The 19,548-nt window shown below is 44.6% G+C and overlaps 1 protein-coding gene across 2 annotated transcripts in view; it reads right to left on the reverse strand.

Annotated features, from left to right (window-relative positions):
* Positions 1-4,830: 4,830 nt before the first annotated feature.
* Positions 4,831-19,548, reverse strand: part of LOC142879719 (glutamate receptor 3) — an 86,629-nt gene continuing 71,911 nt past the window's right edge. The window contains exons 13-16 of one of the 2 annotated variants that reach the window (XM_076013130.1): positions 14,541-14,788; positions 10,502-10,616; positions 8,328-8,575; positions 4,831-6,917 (exon numbers count right to left, since the gene is read on the reverse strand). In XM_076013130.1, coding sequence (XP_075869245.1) covers positions 8,330-8,575; positions 10,502-10,616; positions 14,541-14,788 — 609 coding nt within the window. In that variant the 3' untranslated portion in view covers positions 4,831-6,917; positions 8,328-8,329. Of the gene's footprint in view, positions 6,918-8,327; positions 8,576-10,501; positions 10,617-13,650; positions 13,766-14,540; positions 14,789-19,548 lie in introns of both variants that reach the window. The other variant, XM_076013129.1, reaches the window with a different exon arrangement.

Raw genomic sequence — 19,548 nt, forward strand, 5'->3', positions numbered from 1 at the left:
TTTTTGTCTCCCTAAAGGAAAAAAAAGGTGTAAACGACTAAAAACGCCTCCTTATTTAACGTGCGCACGTGTGACGGGTGCTCAAAAGCGGCTCCTTTGCATGCCAGACACGGACGGCGTTTGCACCTCGCGCCTCATCCTGCCGTAACCCCGCGCACGTTTATCAGAAGGAGGTTTAGCGATGCAATTTACACTGATTGAACTTGTGGTGATTGATCGGAGGTGTTTTGAGCTACGCCCACACTTACACACCTCGACAACAAGAAGAAACGAGCCGGGTGCCGCCGTCGGAGCTCTAATTAGGTTCCAGTGGGGCGACTGTGACAGCAGCATCACTTCCTCTTCAAAGACACGAGGCCACGTCGCTCATCTGCCGCGCATACATTTACCCCCCCACCACGGTAATGAACCGGGCGCTTCCCTCCCTGTTTGCCTTATGCAGATTGAGTTTTGCTTTGTTTTGTTTTTGTTTTCCCTTTTCATTTTTTTGCACATCCTCACTTTCAAATGCTACATGCTATTTATTTGCTCAAGGGCCACTATAAAATGTTTGAAAGAAAGATCCCGAACTTGGAACGCGAGAATGGAAGAGCTGCGTGTTTTATTTCATTCATATGGACCGTCAGCCGGCGTTTAATTGAGCGTCTTTGGTTTCTCAGAGCAGCTTGGAGGAGTCGTTTCTTGCCCTCATGCCTTCAGCTTCTTCATTCTCAACTCTTCAACTCGTCGTCGAGAGGCTGGCAAGATGGATGAGTGATGTTGTAGGGATGAGTCTTAGTGACTTAGGGGAAAAGATGAACCTAGTACAGTAGTATGAACTTGATGGACGCGTCCCATGTTGTGGTACCTGAAGCATAATGAGTTCCTGCTGCATTCCAAGCGATCTGAAACGGCACTAGAGCTTATCATGTTAAAGCATTTCTATATATATATATTTTTTTAACTTTCAAGGCTAAGTTCATTTTTATCATGTAGTGCATGTTTTACTGCAACAATAATCTCAGCTTTGAAATGCCTTTGGGGAAAAAATGGCCCAGATCTGAATAAGATATAACTGCGTGACTCACCAGTGAGTCATTGAGTGATGTAGTGACTGTATATGGGCTGTGGTGTTTTTTTTGTTTTTTTTATATAAACATGAGAATATTATCATTCCTGGCGGTTCGGGAAAAATCTATTGCATTAGTGGCCCCAAGCGCAGGACAAACTGATTCCGACGGAGCCGCAGCGGAGCAACAGCAAACAGTTGAAACTTCACAAGTGGCTAATCGATAGCTTCTTGAGGGACACACCACATCTAACATTCATTTTTGTTATTGTGGTCTTAAAAAACCAGAAGAGCTGTTCTAACTTTTACACTTTATAATATAAGATATGAACCATCGACCAGTGATTTAAAAAGTGAGCAAACAATTTCCTCCAATGACAAATTATACAAGTGGCTGCTGGTCATTTGAAGATAATAAACAAATATGGGGCAATTCATTATAAACCCTAAAAAAAAAAAAAAAAACTTTAATCACATCAGAATGACGTCAAGGGAAAGCTTTTTGAACGTCACAAATCAACATTCATCAACATTAAAACAAAGCTAGCTTAACACAGTTACAATTTTCAGTAATTTCGCATTCTGCAAAACTCTGACTGTATAAATCATACGAAGAAACACACAACAGCTGTGAGTTTAGCTTTGAAAAATCAACTACTAGAAATATGAGACGAAGGTTGCCATGACCCTGTTGAACTGATGTCTGGAAAGAGAGCGACGACTGTTTTGTTTGGCAACGGCTCCTGGCCAAAGCCCTAATGTGCAGCTTTGATCGAATTACGAAGGACGTGTAATTGAAGAAACATGTAAACTGCTTGTCCCCCCCCTCCCCCCCACCCCTCCGCCCGCCAAACCCAGCCTGAGTTTTTTTGTTGCTCGGTCTTCAGAAGATCAGATAAACATTTAATAATTGTAACCCCCACCAGTGACTCAAAGCGCACACGCATGTCCGCTTGTGAATAATGTAACGATGCAAAGATTTCATGTCCGCTGCTCCGTCACTCCAGGCCATGGTTGAATCATGTATATACTTCTGGTAAATGCTGAACTCCAGCAAGTGCAGCCCCGCAGCTCATCGCTGCTGCATGAGCCATCAGGTTTTTACTGCGTTCACTGCTTGAACTCAGCAGCTTGCGGTAGCATAACTGAGAGGAATCGTCAGCTTGGAATGGGAAGAAATTTCATTTTATTTATTTGTTTATTTATTCATTTATTTATTCATTTATTTTTGCAACAATCAGTAGCACAAGTCGCCACGAGGTAGTTTGTGTTTACAGCTAACAGTGCCCTGTCCTCCTCCTCCTCCTTCTTCCAGAGGTTTAACTCTGATTGGTCAAGAAGCGGATAAAAATAATACAGTCTCCATGCCAGGTTTGAACCATGACGTCCATTCAGTGGGATTTTATTGCCCAGGTCGCATGAGGTCACGCGGTCGTGCTGGAGCCGCACGTCAAGTGTGTGATCCGATTAGCTTCTTGCTAGCCTTGTTTTTGTGTCCGGTCTGCAGCTGGTTTTTTTTTTTTGTTGTTTTTTTTTTCGTCCTCCTCCGCCGTATCTGCAGCATCCATCGTGCAATGATTGTCAGAACCTGGCCAATCCTCCCGCAGAAGAAGACAGCAGCTGTCTGGGCAGATGCTGTAAAGCGGCGATGGCACCGCAGTCACAGGCCCCGCTCGTCTGATGGAGTCAAACGTTAACAGGATCTGCTCGTCGCTCCAGTCTGCAGGCTGACTGAATCGCGCTTGCGTGACTCATCGTCTGGAAGGGCCGCGTTTTGCATGGAGAGAGAAAAAAAAAAGAAAGAAAGAAGGAAGAGGACGCGTCTGCGGAAGGGGAGGTCGGGGGAGACGGGGGGGGGGGGGGGGGGGGGGGGGCGCGGTCTCATCGTTTTACGAGATTACGGGATGAATCGTGTGAGTCACGGATCGCGTAAATCTTTTTACGATCGCGCGACGGGATGCTCATGGCGGTGCTAAATATTTGCCGTTTATCGCCGTCGCCTCCTTCGCCCCCCCCCTCCCGAACTCTCCGACCGCGTAGCCGCACGTCACCTCGTCGCAGAGCTGAGTCGTTTAAGGAACTGAAAGCGACAAAAAAAAAAAAGAGGGGAAAAAAAAAAGTCACATTTGGAAAGTCGATCAATGTCAATTTGAATGTGGAACGCGGGGCTCCGCCGCTGCACTTGAAGGCTGCTGAAGTGCCAGAAGAGGAGCGACTCAGAGCGAACGAGGAGGAATCTGATTTATTTATCACTTCTTTATTTTTTTTCGTGGGAGAAAGAAGCCGAACGACGGCGGCGCTCTTTTGCCGTTTCGTCTCTCGCCAAGTCACTCACGCATTTTTTTTTTTTTACCTCCTTGTGTTGAATGCGTGCACGCATGCGTTCAGCCAATCTCCCCCCAGTCGGTGTTACATCAGATTAGCTTTCACACACGTCGTCCTCGGTGCACGAGGTGCCGCCTCAATGGGAGGGAGGCGTGCGGCGGCACAGCGGGAGGCGATTAGCCGTCTTCCGCTGCATCGGCCCTGCCTCCATTTACTTCCCCGACAATAGTCCTCTTTTCAATTACTGTTGCCTCTTTCTTCTTACTTTCTTTCTTTATTTCCTCCTTTCTTCTGGGGCAAAACACAACCAATCGCTCTTCTCTGTTTTTCTTTGTTTCTCTCTCCCTCTCTGAAATTCCACAGCATATTTTTTCCTCTGGAGCTCTTTCTGCAGTGCAGTGCCATCCTTTTGTACCCCCCTCCCCCCCAGCTCCGCCGTCCCCCTCCCCTCCCTTCATCCCTCCATCCCTCCTGTCCTGTTCCTGAAAGCAATTCAGGCATAACAACCACAAGAACAAAAAAAAAAAAAAAAAAAAAAAGAGGGGGTGAGGCGCAGAGGCAAAGGAAAAACAAACATAAAAAAAAAAAAAAACCTTTTATGTTTTGTCAGAAAATGGGGTTGTTTGGATGGTACAGTAGTTCTGTGTACAGCTGGAGTCAGTTCCAGCGGACTGCCGCAGACAACAGCCCTGAATCACAGCGTCCTGCAGCCGCAAAGTGAGAGGGTGGGGACACAAAAAAGAGAGGCCTTCTTGCAATGTTTATTGGATTTGCTATTTGAGCTACGACACTGTGCAACAACTGGCAGCAACACGCGGCCACAGAGACCAATTGGGTGGACGCGGATCGTCTGGACTGGATCTGCTGTGTGACTGTTTTATTCTCAGCATTCTCACAAACAAGCCGGGCTTCGACGTTTCGCCTCGTTGTCCACGGCGGGGGAAGAAAAAAACAAAAACAAACAAAAAAGGGTCAAAGAAAAGGATTTTGAAGGCTGAACCCCCCCCCCCCCCAAAAAAAAAAAAACAAAAACAAAAACAAACGCCTGCCGCGGCTCGTTGCCGCCATGAACGCCCTCGGAGCAATTAGCGGCGGCGGTGATAAAAGTTTGATGGTGTCATGTACCGTTTTATTGAGACGGAGGGAGAACGACGGAGGAGGGACGGCGCTGTCGATGGATCTGTCAATCACGGGCGGCAAGGCCGGGGAGCGCCAGCGTGACGGATGGTGATAACTATTGACCCGAGCCGTGCACACACACACACACACACACACACACACACACACTTCCGCCGGCTAACGGCTCAATACGGGAGCGTTTACGCAGGCCGCGGACGTCTCCGCAAGAGGTTCCGGCCCACTCAGGAGACCATGCCTTTGCGGTGCGATTTCAAGCAGTTTGGACGCAGACGCTGTGCAGACGGCGAGACGGAATAAAACACAAACTCAGACCCGTGAGCGTTTCTGTACATTTTATTTACAAAATGTATTAAAATTCTCTGTACAGCGCCCTCGCTAACGAGGGGTTGAGCAAATTATGCATGCATCTCTCGCTTTAATTGGCTTTTTTTTTCTTTTGTCGTACCCGCTACTGTGCCTGGCAATCTTCGCTTTTTTTTTATTCTCTGCTTCTTTTTTGCGGAGAGGTGAGGCATAAAATCCAGGACGGATAAATAAAAAAAGAGGGTGAAAAACTGATTCAGAACAAAATAACCAGGTCTTTTGCTTTCTAGCGTTAAAATCCCAGGGTCGGCTGTGTGAGTAGCAGAGCTTGTCAAAGCGTCACTGAATATTTTTTTTTTTTTGTAATTTTTTTTTCCACATGCAGTTTCTCTGAAAATCAAAGTCAAATAAAGGGGGAGGAGGGTGGCAGTCTTTCCTCGTGTGATATAAATAGTTCTCCTTTATCTAAATGTACACAGTCTTTTAACTGTCCTGGATTTTTCTCCACACTGTCAATGTTTTCTTTATACGTTATATATAAAACTATCAGCCCATAGTCTCAGGTGATTAGATAATTCTCTTCCTAAATCCTATGGAATCACAGTCTTTTTGGAACAAAAAAAAAACAAAAACAGAACGGCGACATGGAAATGTGCTAAGCTTCAGGCACTCGCCCTGCTTTAACCTTGTATAAATCTATTTTCTGTTTACGTGTCCTTTACTAAGTGGAGTCACCAAACACTGTAATGCTCGTTAAAAGGAAATCAAATTGGAAGCAAACCGCAGCTCATTGAAAGACGAGAAAAGTGTGCAACCGCTGATTCAAAATATACGGTAATCCAAAAATACTACCATTTAAAAGCCATTACTGTTATCCTGTAGTCGGATTGCAGTTAATCTACAGTTGAATTACCCTTTTATTGTTTGGTTTTTACTTTTCGTATACATCAAACTCTTAACTTCAGGGAAAATACTTCTTTTTTTTTTTTTGGAGAGACGAAGCTCCGTTTGATATTTTACAAACTGTAAAATCACGAACATGTATATATTTTTCCACTCAAGCGTGAGGAACTGTTTCCTTTTCTCCACACTCATTGTCATACAAAACCCAATCTTGGCAGTACTGAAAGTGCGGACCGTGACCGGGTTTGCTCGGAGCCAAACCGGGTCTCGTTCCCTCATCGGACGTTCAGACAAACAGTGGCAGCAGCACCAGAGTTCAGAGTAGAAACAACAGGCTGATTTTTTTTTTTTTTTTTCCAGGGGGCTCAGTGGCAATTCCGCTCTCACCAGTCAGTCAAGTTTAAATCTCTTTGAAAACGAGTACAAGGTCACGGCGAGTGGCCCGCAGCAGTATAAAAAACTATTGTCTAATAATAGCCAGTGTCTTACAGTGCACTGAGTAGGTTCTAGTAAAATGTTTCAAACACGTAACGACCAGCGAAAAATCTGGCAGCAGGAGGATGAAGTCGCCGTCGTCGTCGTCGCCGCCGCCGCCGCCTGACAATGTCGATCACAGAGAAAAACAAACTAACAAACAATTAGATGCAGTTCAGTCATTTCAGGTTCGTCCTCGTCCGGCTCTGGCACTTCAAAATGTGCTTAGGGTTTGCAAGTGATGGCTTTAGTTCTCTCATTTGTTCATCCGCTGTGACACGCAAAAAAAAAAAAAAGAAAAAAAAAAATTGAAACACGCACGCACGCATGCATGGCATATATACACAGATCCATGTATATATGAACCACTGCACCATTCGTCTTCCTTTTTGTATGATTCAAGCAACGACAACAACGACAAGAACAAAAAAAACAAAACAAAAAACAAAACAAAACAAAAAAGAAACAAAGCAAACATATCGTCGTGAATGAGTTGCATTGGTTGGACTCAGAGTTCCCATAAGGCACTGAGAGGAGGGAGCCGCATCGCTCTTCCCTTGACCGGTCCAGTCGTGTCGTCATTGCAGATTATCGTGCCGTGTCTGCCTGAGAGGATTTGGCTCGGAGCTCAATCCCCCCCCTCCCTTTCCCCTCCCTCCGTTATCCCGTCCTTTCACAGATGTTTAGTCACAGTTGTAAGGGACAATGGAAACGTTTCTTAAACCTGTGTCAACATACAGGGGAGAGAGAAGAAGAGATTTTTATTATTTACAGGAGTAATGTATGACTCATGTTTCATGAGTAAGATACAAAAAACGGCCTCCGAGGTCGCGTCCGAGTGCGTCGTATCGTGCGTAAGACGGGGGACAGGAAAGGAAACGGTGGCCGAAAAAAAACAAATCAACGTCGCGCCCTAGCCTGTCTGTCGGAAAATTTCATCAAGTCAAGTCAAGGGCTTCTAAATGTGAAGCCCCGATTCCAAACGGAACCGTCACATGCTTGAGACGAACATCGGAGCGCTCGTAATCGCACTGATCGCACAACAGCAAATGTTTATCCGGCTGCGACATGTTTGATTCTTGAGGTATGCCCCCCTTTTGTTTGGTTCAGCGCCGTTTCACTGTGCTGTGGAGCTGCGCGGAGTAACTACGCACGGGTATTTTGGGATTCCGTAGGAGTTTTTGCAGCGTTCTGCGGATTACCCAAGTTAAAAAGAGCAGCGATTGGATTCGCTCTCGCCGCTCTTGTCAGCGTTTCCAAACACAGCGGGAGGTTGCTGGAGATTCAGCTCGGGAAACTGCTCGCACCCGCCTTAACCCAGCGCAAAATGTCAGATAAAATTAGTCGAGAACGCACGGCACATTTTTCCACAGCGCAGCCACAGCCGTAGTTTATCTTCCTTAAGGAGTTCAAGGACGGGAACCGATTGAAAATGGTCTTCGTAAACAGACGCTAGCCATACAAAAAGACTCAAAAGGAACGCTTGCGCAACCTTTTTTTTTGACGTTAAAATGTCAAGAGACGACAATTAAAGGGAGTCTCTTTATTTGATGCAAAATGCTAAAAAACAAGTCGTCATAGGGAGGAGTCATTTGACGTTTGACGTTAGCTGTATTAACTGAAGGCTACCTACTAAAAGAACACTTACGGTTAATGAATATGTACGTTCAGCACGGTTACGTTCGATCGCCGCTAGCCAGCGTACAAACTCTGAGGGCGAAGAGAGGGCCGAGAATTGAGACGGAGATTGAGAAAAGTGCTCCACTAAACACGTTTAGAGCCGCGACAGATATTTCGTTAGCATCGCTGACGAAACCAACGCGCAGCAGTTCTGCACCGCTGCACAAAACAAGAGGGGGGATCCATCTGGCAAACGGCTGAAACTACGCCGTGTTGCAGCCTTGGCGGTATCCCGAGGCTTTATCCCGGCGAAAAACACAACACTCCACAGTTCTGCACTCAGGCTGGCGTTGTGTGTGTTCCGCCGTGCCCCGACATGACAACCATAAACAATCGCACAAGCGGCGACCGTGTTGCGGCGGCTCACAGGCAAATGCATTATTTACCGCGGCCGGTGTGGCGGCGAGCTGAATGTTTCGTCGCACGGAACTTGTGGACAGCGGCGTCGACGTACCTCTAGATCTTTACGCTCTCAGTTCCGTACACGTTGTAGCCTTCCCTGTATGTGGCAAAGTTCTGGGTGTTGGTCGGAGGAGTCGGCTTAAAATTCTGAGCATTCTTGGCCAATTTCAGCCGTTTGGTTTCTTGCCGTGACTTATAACAGAATTCTATGAGGGCCACCATCATGGCCAGCCCCAGCCCTCCGACCAGAATATAGAAGACACCAGCCACATTGCTTAGGCTGAGAGCACTTGTCTTGTCCTGGGGGAAAGTGAAGAACACGGTTAAGGGGTTTTGCGGTGGTGTTGATGGCAGCAAAAACAAAAAGCAGCCTGCGCCCTTCAAACTGAGCCTTGCATTGACTTAAAACCTCCTTCAGTGCATTAATATCCTAATTTACTATCTCAAAAACTGAAGATATACTGAGGTGCTAACACTGCACTACTGTTTCCCCCCAACTTTGGCTATCTGGATATATTGAGCAACTTCTCTAAGTAGAAAGACTATCATAAATGTCAACCTCTCCCTTCTCTTCCCTACATCTTTAACGCCACGTCGACAAATATACAGATGTTTTTCTAAAAATGTATTTCCCTAGTCATTTATGCTGTCCACTCAAGAGCATTTGACAAAAGAAAAACAACCCTTTTCTATAAGACTCGAACAAGCTATTGGTCTGTCAGACCACGCAATAAACAGTAAATTTGATACCTGAGAGAAAGATTTCTAAACATGTGCGATAAGTTTTCCTCTCGTAACATAACAGCAGAAGAAAAACAAAAGCTGGTCAGAAAAGTAGCTCTGGCTAGCCTGAAAATAACAAGTGATTTGTGTTTACATTGATTGATAAGTAATGTCCCGTTCAAATAAATAATATATATTTTTTTTCCAATTTGAGCTGTGACAGCACAGCGTGCTGCCACACATGTTTGTTTTTTTTGCTTAACGCAAAGCTGCGTACAGCTGCAAAAATATATATATATATATATATATAAAAATATATGGCTAAAATGCATAGAAAAATACACATTTTGAAAAATATCTGTATATGTGAGGACCTGGCCTTAAATTGTTTCTGCTCTTGACCATTTTAGGAAGGTGGTCAGTATCGCATAGGTCTGTAGCTCTTAAAAAAAAAAAAAGAAGAAAAAAAAAAAAGAAAAAAGAATCCCTGTCTTTTGTTGTTCTCAAATCTCTGTGCGACACGTTCTCTCTTGGCAACACTGTCATACAGTTCATTCTAGTTCATCGATGAATATAAGCTCAATTTTTTTTATTTTTTTGTTAAAAAAAAGTAATCATCAAACCATTTTGCTGCTGCTTACCTGCCAAACATATTCGTTAAAAATTTGTTCATTAGAGTTTTACTATTTGCAGTTTAACCCCGTGAGCCTAAAATAAAGTATCCTACTCTTGCGAAACCCTGACCTGTGAGCTGACGTGTGGCCTGCTGGTCTCAGAGGGTTAAAGAGCCAGTTTATTATATTCCTCGGCTTCTTGTAATGTGCGAGCGGAGCCTCCAGCCTCAGCTCCAGGCGGCCACAAGATTAAGAGGACACCCTACGGCGTCCTCGCCGCTCGCACGAGTAACTCATCACAATAAGAAGCTTTGCTTGCTCATCACACCACAGGAGGCCAAAGAATCTAATAGACGCGTCTCGGTGCAAAGTAGTAACAACACAAATAAATCAAATTTTCATTAACAGTTTGGTAAATAGAAACAGCAGCATAATGGTCAAAAGATCATGAATGTCAAGAGTGGAAAATGAGCAAAAAGCATTTATCAACAAATGTTTACTGCGGAGATTAAAACAGAGTCTATCTGAAAGGCACTTTGGCGCCCCCCCACAGCATTAACATTACGGTTTTCAAACATGGAGAAAAAGAAGAAAAAAAAAAAGGTCGCTAGAATTTAAATGGCATCAAAAAGCACTTAATTTTTGTGGCATGAAAAAGAAGAAGAATGGCTTTGGGGGGAGCAGTGCCTTTTGTTGAGAGCCACATGGAAACTGAGTTACAGTTTGTGGCAGAAAAACTAAAAATAGTTGACGGGGGGAAAAAAGGAAAAATATGTGTGAGCAAACAAAGAAAATATAGTCTACTGATGTCAGAGAAGTCTTGTCTTGCATGTGAACAGCACGTCAAAATGCAATTTGGAATCAGTACAAAAGACCTGCAGCGACTGACCTTACTTCCAGAGTCCTTGGTTCCACATTCACCCTTATCGTACCACCATTTGTTTTTCAGCTTGTCTAAGATGCCTTGTTCACTGAGTTTCAATACTGCAAGGTTTACAGGAGTTCTTCACGTGGGAAATAACATAAATAACATTATAATATGTTATTTTATGTTATTCAACTTTAAACTACTACATACTTTACAAAGCGATAAAGCAGGGATCCTGGCCGGATCAACATGACAGAGAGCAGGCATTCTACCTATTACCTCCAGAACCCCTAGTCTAGAGCCAGGACCTGCCCGTATCGCTTCGAGTAATCGGCAGACGCTGTTAGCACGGTGACGAGCAGGTACCGAAAGTACAATCTGCAAGTCTGTGATGACCAATTCACTGGGCACTTCTTATTTTTTGGGGGGAAGGGATGTGGGGAGGTGGGGGGTACCTGAAGATGACAAGTTCAGTCCAACAGAAGCTTCAGATTTACCAGCAGAAAAAAAAAAAAAAAAGCAAAACAGAACACGTTCTATTCCCGACATCACCTTCAGAAATTCCACAACGTCTGTTTAATCTCGCGATGGCTAATGCTACTGTCACCGGCATGACAACAATCAATTCTGGGAGGTATTACATCCAATTTCATATCAGCGCGGCTTTGCCCCGAAAGTGGAAGCTTAATTAATTCTTGTGTGGTTCTATCCTGACATATCGCTAAGAAAAACCTTATCTCCCAATTACGCCAGATTAGTGTCAGAGGAAGTGTGTCCGACCGAAACTGCGGAGAGCTGCAGGACTGAGCTCAAAAAGTATCAGCGCAATAATTCCTCTCGTGTTTGCCTGAAGCTGCATAATCGGATGTCTAACACAGCTCTTTCCTGCCGTCTGTGGCGGAATAAGATTAATTGTGTTTTTTGTAGAGGTACACATCTGAGGGGCTCAGGCTTTTTCCAAAGAATCTTTTCATTGTACCTATGACTAAAGCCCGCCACTTGGCAACTTAGTGTTGATATTGAATTAAACAACCTATGAATTTTTGTAGGTAGTGATTTTAGTGCAGTCAAATTCAATTTGCAATAATGAACAGAAGGAGCTCTGACCACTTGCCTGCACTGCACTGTGCTTGGAGGTACAGCGTGCCATTACGCTACACTAATGTTTTTAAATGAGCACAAGTGTATCTCATTAAAACACTCAAAAGCTAACGCGAGCATTTCATCATGCCCTGGCTTGCACTGTATTAATGTAATGGATATTCTGTAATCTTTAAAATAATATTGTGGCCTTAGCTCAGTGGCTCTGTGTAAAAGAGGAGGGGGGCGGGGGGAGGTCCATTGATAAATGGGTATCCTGACGACCACCTGATCACACTGTCCCTGCAGGGTTTCCAAGCAATGCATAATACACTGAGAGGAGATTACACCACTGTATGTCCCTCATAGCCAATCTGAAGAAACGGACTGTGAAGATCACACTATTGTCTCGGCTTGGAGAGACATTGATTAACAGTGCAATTACCCGGTAACATGCTCCGTGTCTGAAACTCGATAAAGGAGGGAGAGGGGTGGTCGGGCCTGCACTGCGCCGCTGTGCCTGAGGCAAATAAGGAGCTGTTTTTCCGAGCGCAAGCAGACGTGCGAGCGGCTGCATGGGACTCTCCGGCGTGTCTGCTGGAACACAGATCGGCCAACCGGACGGAGGGGGCGCCCGAGCGATGCACACGGTCGGCGCGGAGCGACCCGAGCGCCGGGGGTGCAGGCAGACGGTACATACCTGAGCGTAGTCAAAGAGAGAAATCAAGGCAGACGCTTGCGAGGTCCTCCGGAGAACAAGCTCTCGGCAGCCTCCTGAGCTAAACGACTGGAGACCCTCCGCGACCTTCGCAGTGCAAACACACTTCTCGCAGTGTTTGCACTGTGGCTAGTTTCGCGAAAAAGGAACTAGCCACAGGCTTTTTCATAAGACAAATCTTTGATGTATGTTGCATGGGGCGGCAGCTCTACCGCCGGTTTCCATCGTTGTCCCAGCCAATCCATGACAAATGACTTCAGGCGAGGAACGATAAAGATCTATAGTCTTTTGCGGAACTTCCTGTAATCTGACCAATTACCTGACCTGTATAATCACACATGCTTTGACAGCGTCATTTGTCATTAAATTGACGTGCATTGTGATGAGTACAATGCTTAGTGGCCTGCGAGTATTCCTGCAACAAAAAAAAAAAAATCCCACGATGCTTCATGACAAAGACTGTAGACTGGGATCGTCACGGCTTCACGCTGCGTGATTCAGAGTGGAGGACACTTTGGTCACCACAAAGGAAGAGGGAAAGATCTGACGGTCAAGATGGTCAACAGCCGGGTTTCATAATGAGTCAAGGAGGGAGCGGAAGGGAGGGGGTGCATGCAGTATGTCTGGAGCACCGGCAGGTTATCAGCTGACTCATTAAGGAAGGAATCTCATCGCTTTTGTTTTTAATTAGAATTCTCACGTTTGCCTGAAATGCTTAGTCCCCTCAAGACGCCGCTGTTTCCCTTGCTTTCCTCACAGCTCAACGGACTTTTGAGGCGAATTCATTGCGTCGACTTGGAACTCACTGATCCATCCTGGGCCCAGTGTTGCTGCGTTAAAGCAGGTATACCGGGATATTCCTGCAAAGACTGGTACTCTACTGGAACTGGCGTAATTTAATGCTCAGGGGAGCCGTATTGCGTAACTATAAGACTTGACAACTTCCTTCGAGGATTAACCAGCACACATTTAAATTAACTGGAAAAGATCCATTGACATTCTGTTGGTTCCTTACTTGTGTTGAGCTGCCTCACACTTGTGTAGGAGTGAACAGACAGATTCAATCCTTCCACAAATGTAGGGCAGAGACATTCACTTTAGAATCTCTACTCTGATTTTCCATCTCTATAGACATTACATGCTAAATTATTATGAATCGTTCTTTTTTCTGTTGGTTTGATCTGAGGCTTCTTTGTTGGATCTGAGTTGCTAAAACTTCTGGTCTGGTAATCTGCTGTGGGACAGCAGCAGGTTGTTCAGGGCCTATGGGTGGCAACTTGGTTGGTTGGTTGGTTGGTTGGTTGGTTGGTTGCAACAGCCTTGCCGATTACTCTGCACTATGGTACCCGATTGTGGTGACATCGAGGCTGACCTTGGAGTCACCTCCCCCGCTGCCGCACTCTCCCTTGTCGTACCACCATTTGTTTTTCAATTTGTCCAAGAGGCCTTGCTCATTCAGTTTTAAAACTGCCAGGTTAACAGCATTTCTTGAAACGATAAAACATAACTTGTAAGAAAATGCACAGGTCCGTGAGAAATCTAATGCATAGTGAAATTATACTTGTCATTGTACTGATAGGTCATGGTAGTGGGACTACCATCACTAAAGAAGGGTATTATGCACAGTATCTATTAATCAAAGTGCTTCTAGGGGAGGACAAATTGCTGAAGAATTGAAGGAATATAGGGGGGATAGAAACGGCTTATATGAGGTAGAGACAGTGTTAAATCTTCTAAAAATAAAGGTGGCATGAAGGGCTTTTTTTTTTTAAACGTAGTTCATAAATTGAAGTGTGCGGGAAGGGGACACTTGTCATTGAGAAGAAAAAGTAACAACAACAAAGATCATGCAATTAGCATTCGTCACAAGTGGCAGCGCAGCTTTGAAAGGCTAAATTGAAAAACCATTGAACTGTTAAATTAAAAGTGACAACACAACAGTCAGGTAGGACAGCAGACAGAAGGAGGAGATCGAAGGGTAGAGAAGAGCAACAGTAAGAGAGACACAAATATGGGCTGATCGTTAGCTTTAGCCTCGTCGACTGGATTCGACTCTTCTTAGCGGCATATATATTACGCACAAGAACACTGAGTTATCATGGTTTAGCTTGGTGTAAGGCACATTTAAAAGCATACCACCGTTACCTCTGTGTCCGGTTAAAAAAAAAACAAACAAACAAGAAGACAGTTACAACACGGGGACATCAGGGTAGGTGGAATACTATAACAACATGGACAATATTGTTATATTATTCCACCCACCTTAATGCTGAGCCTTTTGGCGTCGCCACTCCGTAGCCTTTGGAGTCGAGGTTCCCGCCCACTTTCATGGTGTCGCACGGCTTGCGCTGCTCGATGTACTCGTTCATGGTGGACTCGAGGAGAAAGGCGAACTTGCCCTTTGACTTGCGCACCCGGGCTACGCCGTCTGGCGTGGTCTTAACAAACACCGAGGGCTCGGCGGATTTCATGTACGACCACATCTTCTCATACACTGCTATTTTGGATCGCTGTGTTGGGGAAGAGAAAGAAGGAAGAGAAGAGATGGAGTTTAGGGCAGAGTCACAAACTGAATGCGTTGCATGGATTTTGTAGTATTTTTGTGCTTAATGATCCCCTTATTTAAACTTATTCCGTGAAGTATTTATAGACATCTGGAAAAGGGAGATGTGATATCTTTAAATACTTCCTGAAAAAAATACTGCTGGGGGAAGTTTTTCTTTTCTTTTTCTTTTCACGAGATCACGAAGTACAAGAATTTACAAAAAACATGTTTTCCTGCAGACATGCTCTCTCTCTCTCTCTCTCTCTCACACTTCTTCGCATACTCTCAAATATGACCTTGTAGCCCGAGGCTTAAATCCACCAAATGTAACAGATGAGTGCACTTCTGATGTGCAGCATAAAAATAACATGCAATATGTTTTCACACGCGATATGCAGACTGTATATTGACCTATATATGTGTGTGTATATATATATATATGCATGTATGGATGTATATATGTGTATATCTATCTGCAATAGATAGATGGATAGATAGATAGAACCCTTGTAATAGTGAATTGACATTGAGAGCAAACATACATAAACACTTAGACTTATCAGACACATTCATTCCTGCAACACTTTTTCGTCTCTCGCTGTGACTGAGGGGAAATGAGCGGTGGAGGCGAGCGAGGTGAACAAGAGCGCCGGCTCAAACAGACAAGGCAGCCAATCATAAAGTGACACAGGCGTGCATTTTTCCCACCGCCTAGGGTCAGGCTTAGTGAGCCTGTAAAATCTGTAGGAGTTGAGCGTTATCTATAATAAGCATCAGTTAAATTATTCAATGCCGCTGGATTTATTTTGGCACAGACATTTCACACTTTGAACAGATCCTAGTCCAGGCAGTGATGAACCAGTTCCCGAGTGGCACTCTCTGTGCTGCAAATTGGATCTCACAAAGAAATAGGCTTCCTTTTAGTAAAGGCCAGAGAAAGACGGAGGGGTTGGAGGGTTTTCAAAGCTGACTAAACCGAAAAAAATCTGCTCTACAGCAAAATGTTTTTTCAGTAGAGCGGCGTCGAATCTGTACATATGGCTGACAGAACTGTCCGAAACAGTCTTTGAGGACACTCACCTTTGTTTGCCTTTAAACCAAACTCTACTTAAATCTATAGTTGAAGAAGGTAGGTAATTTACTTGTAAACAGTTCATTGGTAATTTACAACCACAAAATCAGCCCAAAAGTTGTAATGAACTTCATGCTAATACTGCCATGCTAACATACTTAAACTCACTATAATCTACTATTTTCTGTACTATAGAGATTACAGTATTTACCTTGCAAGTTTTAGTTAGGTCACATTTAAGGGTTATTCAATTTCAGTAATTGTAACCAAAACTATGACGTTATATATAGCCAAGTGGTGCTCTTTACCCAATCTCCCTTAAAACACAAAACACATCTTATTAACATTAACATTGCGGATACACAGTTGCATAAAGTCAACTGACCATTGTTTCCACCGTTGACAAGTTGAAAGGAGTTAATTCACCTCGTCCCCTCCGGCAAGTCCTTATACATTAAGGGGCAAATACTTCTGGGACATTGACCTTCAAGCTGTATTGGCTGTCAGTAAAAATAAGCTTTTCGTCCCCGTTGACATCCATTGTGCATTAGGGACCAGGACCATCGAGGCATTGCGGGTATGGTGAGTCATAAAATGATAAGCACTGACAGTGGGCAGAGTGAGTTTGTTGGTCGAAATAATTAACTGTATTCAATGCACATGTAGGGTATGCACATTGATAAATACTTTAAAACTGGCCAAATGCCACTGAAACATCACGTGGCAGCGCTGGTAATTATTTAGGATAAACAGAACGTTTTAATCATGCCTCATGCACGACCAGCGCTGTGGTTTAGCACGTCCAAACATGCTAATCAGCACGCAGACTCATCACCCAACTGCACTGATAAAAGCCTCCTCTAATGCACTTCTATTAATAAACAAACGCATTAACCTTGACCCACTGAAAGTACTTTGCCTGGCTCTCTGTAATCGTATACAATTTGATTAGAGGCATTTGTCACAGAACATCGGGCCATCGGTGAGGATGAGATAAGACAAGCAGCAAAACATGAATTAAAAGGCCTGCGTGATGAATGTTCTCTGACTGCACGGAAGAGCCTTGAAGTTGGGCCGGCGCCATCCTGTTGTTTTCAACGTGTTGCTGAGGATGGCGGGTGACGACCTCTCAAGGCACCCGAGATACACTGTAGATTGCTTTGAAGAGGGTCCTCTTTGTTAGACCTAAGTCTAAAAGACTGTATAATGGATATTCCTTGTTTAATATTACGTCAACTCATATGCTGCATTGCGTCTTTTGAGGTGCACCTGCTTATTTACATACAGAGTGGCCAAGTGAGGAAGCCCTCTTGAGACAAATGTTAATGCCAAGCGTGAACTAAAATGAAAAGCAAAAAACAAACAAAAAACAAACCTCTGCTGTCCACGTGCGATCCAAATGACCTGCCACGCGAAAAACAGGCTGTGCGTTAGCGCTAATGTTTTCGTTGACTGTTTTGTCACGTGTGCTCGAATTGCATCTGTCAAGACAGCGTGGAAAGGGCACTAGTTTGGAGGACAATTTCCCCCGAGGCTGCAGGCTCATCTGGTGCGCACGGTGCAAAGTTCTAGATGCCTCAAATGAAGAGAAAAGAATGGATCTGGCTATTGATTACGGGCGACAGAGTGTGCTGCCTTAGTGCTTTATGAAGTCAATTCATCAATATCAGAGTGGTGACGAAGTGCAACCGAAACCTATCTGGGCTGATTCCACGGCAACTTAGACGCTGAAGGCGGATCGTGGCAAAAAAAAATAACAAGATGGAGTGAGCATGCGTTGCGGGAAGAGGAGGGAGTGGGGGCGGAGCCTTTTTGGATATTGATTGCTGGCGAAACGAAGCGTGGACATTGGTATGCATTGAGAGTCTACGCACACCTCCGTTTAAACTAAATCCTTCACTCATGGGCCACAATTCACTCATTTACGATTCAAACAGATTGTATCTATATGTATATATACATATATATATATATATATATATATATATATATATATATATATATATATATATATATACATATATATATATATATATACATATATATATATATACATATATATCCACACACACACACACACACACACACTCTTATCCTTTCCGTATCATTATTGCTATCTGAGACCATAGTGCTGTGTGTAATGACTCTCAGGCCCAACACGCAGAGCGGCTGCTCCTCCTTTCTGTTGTGCGAAATGTAAAGAAAGGAAAAAGTAGTCTCCACCTTTTTAATGGACTCCAATTAAACTGAAGCGGCCGCACCGTGTTGCCCGTTACGCAATTAACTTCCCTAAACCGACGGTCTCGGCCAACCCCGCCGACTGACGCGGTTACATCATCTATGTGGGTGTCACTCTGGCAAGTCTGTCTGTAGCCGCTTCAGAGTTTCCACCGACGGCGTGTATAGTAACAGTCGGGAGGGTAAACAGGGGTCTGCTTTCCTGTCGGCTGAGCGAACACGAGGAATAAAGAGAACAAGACGTGCCTTCTTGCGAGACAAGGACGCAGGGACCCCGGAGGCAACCGGCCGGCTTGCTTATTATTCGTCTGAGCAGGAGTCTTCGTCAAATCACCGCGTCCAAATCGCAAGCAGATATGAAGGCGCGCGCTAATGCATGCACATACCGATGAAGTGTTTGCAGGAATAGGCAATTAGGTGCAGGCATCTGCCTCTTATTCATTTATTTTATTTATTTATTCATTTAGTTAGTTTTTTTGAGGCATGGAATTTTTCTTGCAAATTTGCGGTCAAGATTGTGTAAGGTAGTACGCAGGTGCGCAATAATCACTGTTTTGTTTTTAATATTCTTTTTGTAATGCTTTAAAAAAAGTAATTTGCTTAGCTTCATCTAGATGTTTCTTTAATAAGTTGCTGGGAAGAAGACATTTGGGCACGCGTGCTTGCGGCGAAGCTGTGGGCGTGTCTTTCTTGGAGCGAGTGTTATTTTTTTTACCACTTGGGGGCAACATAAACAAACGTAAAAGAGGTGTGCAAAAAAAAATAAAATTCACCTTATCACACTTCAGGGAAAAAAATAAAAAGTTTTTGCAACGTTTTTTACTTCCCGAGCCTTTGGAGTTTGTTTTGGAATTTCCTCTCCCTCTTCCAACGCTGCGCCTACAAACAACAAAAGGCTGGGAGCACCTGTCGCCACAGGCTAATGATAGCGTAGCCTGCTAAGATAGTAAAATCATTCAAAATCATTGTTACGTCCTTGTTTGTGTTGTTTAAACAAGTGAGGCTCAGAGCCTCGGCCCTGTCCGTCCTGAAGACTCTGCGTCCTGCTGCATTTCCAGACCATCGGTCCAGCGGCCAATCACAGCCTGCCTGCTCTTTATGCTTCATCGGTGTCGCGCCTCGCTTTCATTACAGCCTCCCCCGCGTCCGCCCCGCCATCTCCGAGCGCCACTTTGTTTGTGGACATCATCACTTTTTTTTTTTTTTCCTCGACACCTCTGCATCCCGGAGCACCTTTGCTTTATGCATGCAAAAATGAAAGTTAGGGCTCTGGAGGTGCACTTTGTCACTGAAGTGCGGGACGCCTCCGCCTGCATACCAATCACAACTCTTTGATGCTCCTCGCTGGACGCCAGTAGCGGCTCCCGCGCCCAGCTGCCGCCCGTCTAAAGTTTCGGCGGGAGCCCTTTAACGCC

This window comes from Nelusetta ayraudi, unplaced genomic scaffold (genome assembly GCF_046127955.1).
Source record: "Nelusetta ayraudi isolate G7.1 ecotype Tasmania unplaced genomic scaffold, CSIRO-AGI_Nayr_v1 ptg000143l, whole genome shotgun sequence".
Taxonomy (NCBI): Eukaryota; Metazoa; Chordata; class Actinopteri; order Tetraodontiformes; family Monacanthidae; genus Nelusetta; species Nelusetta ayraudi.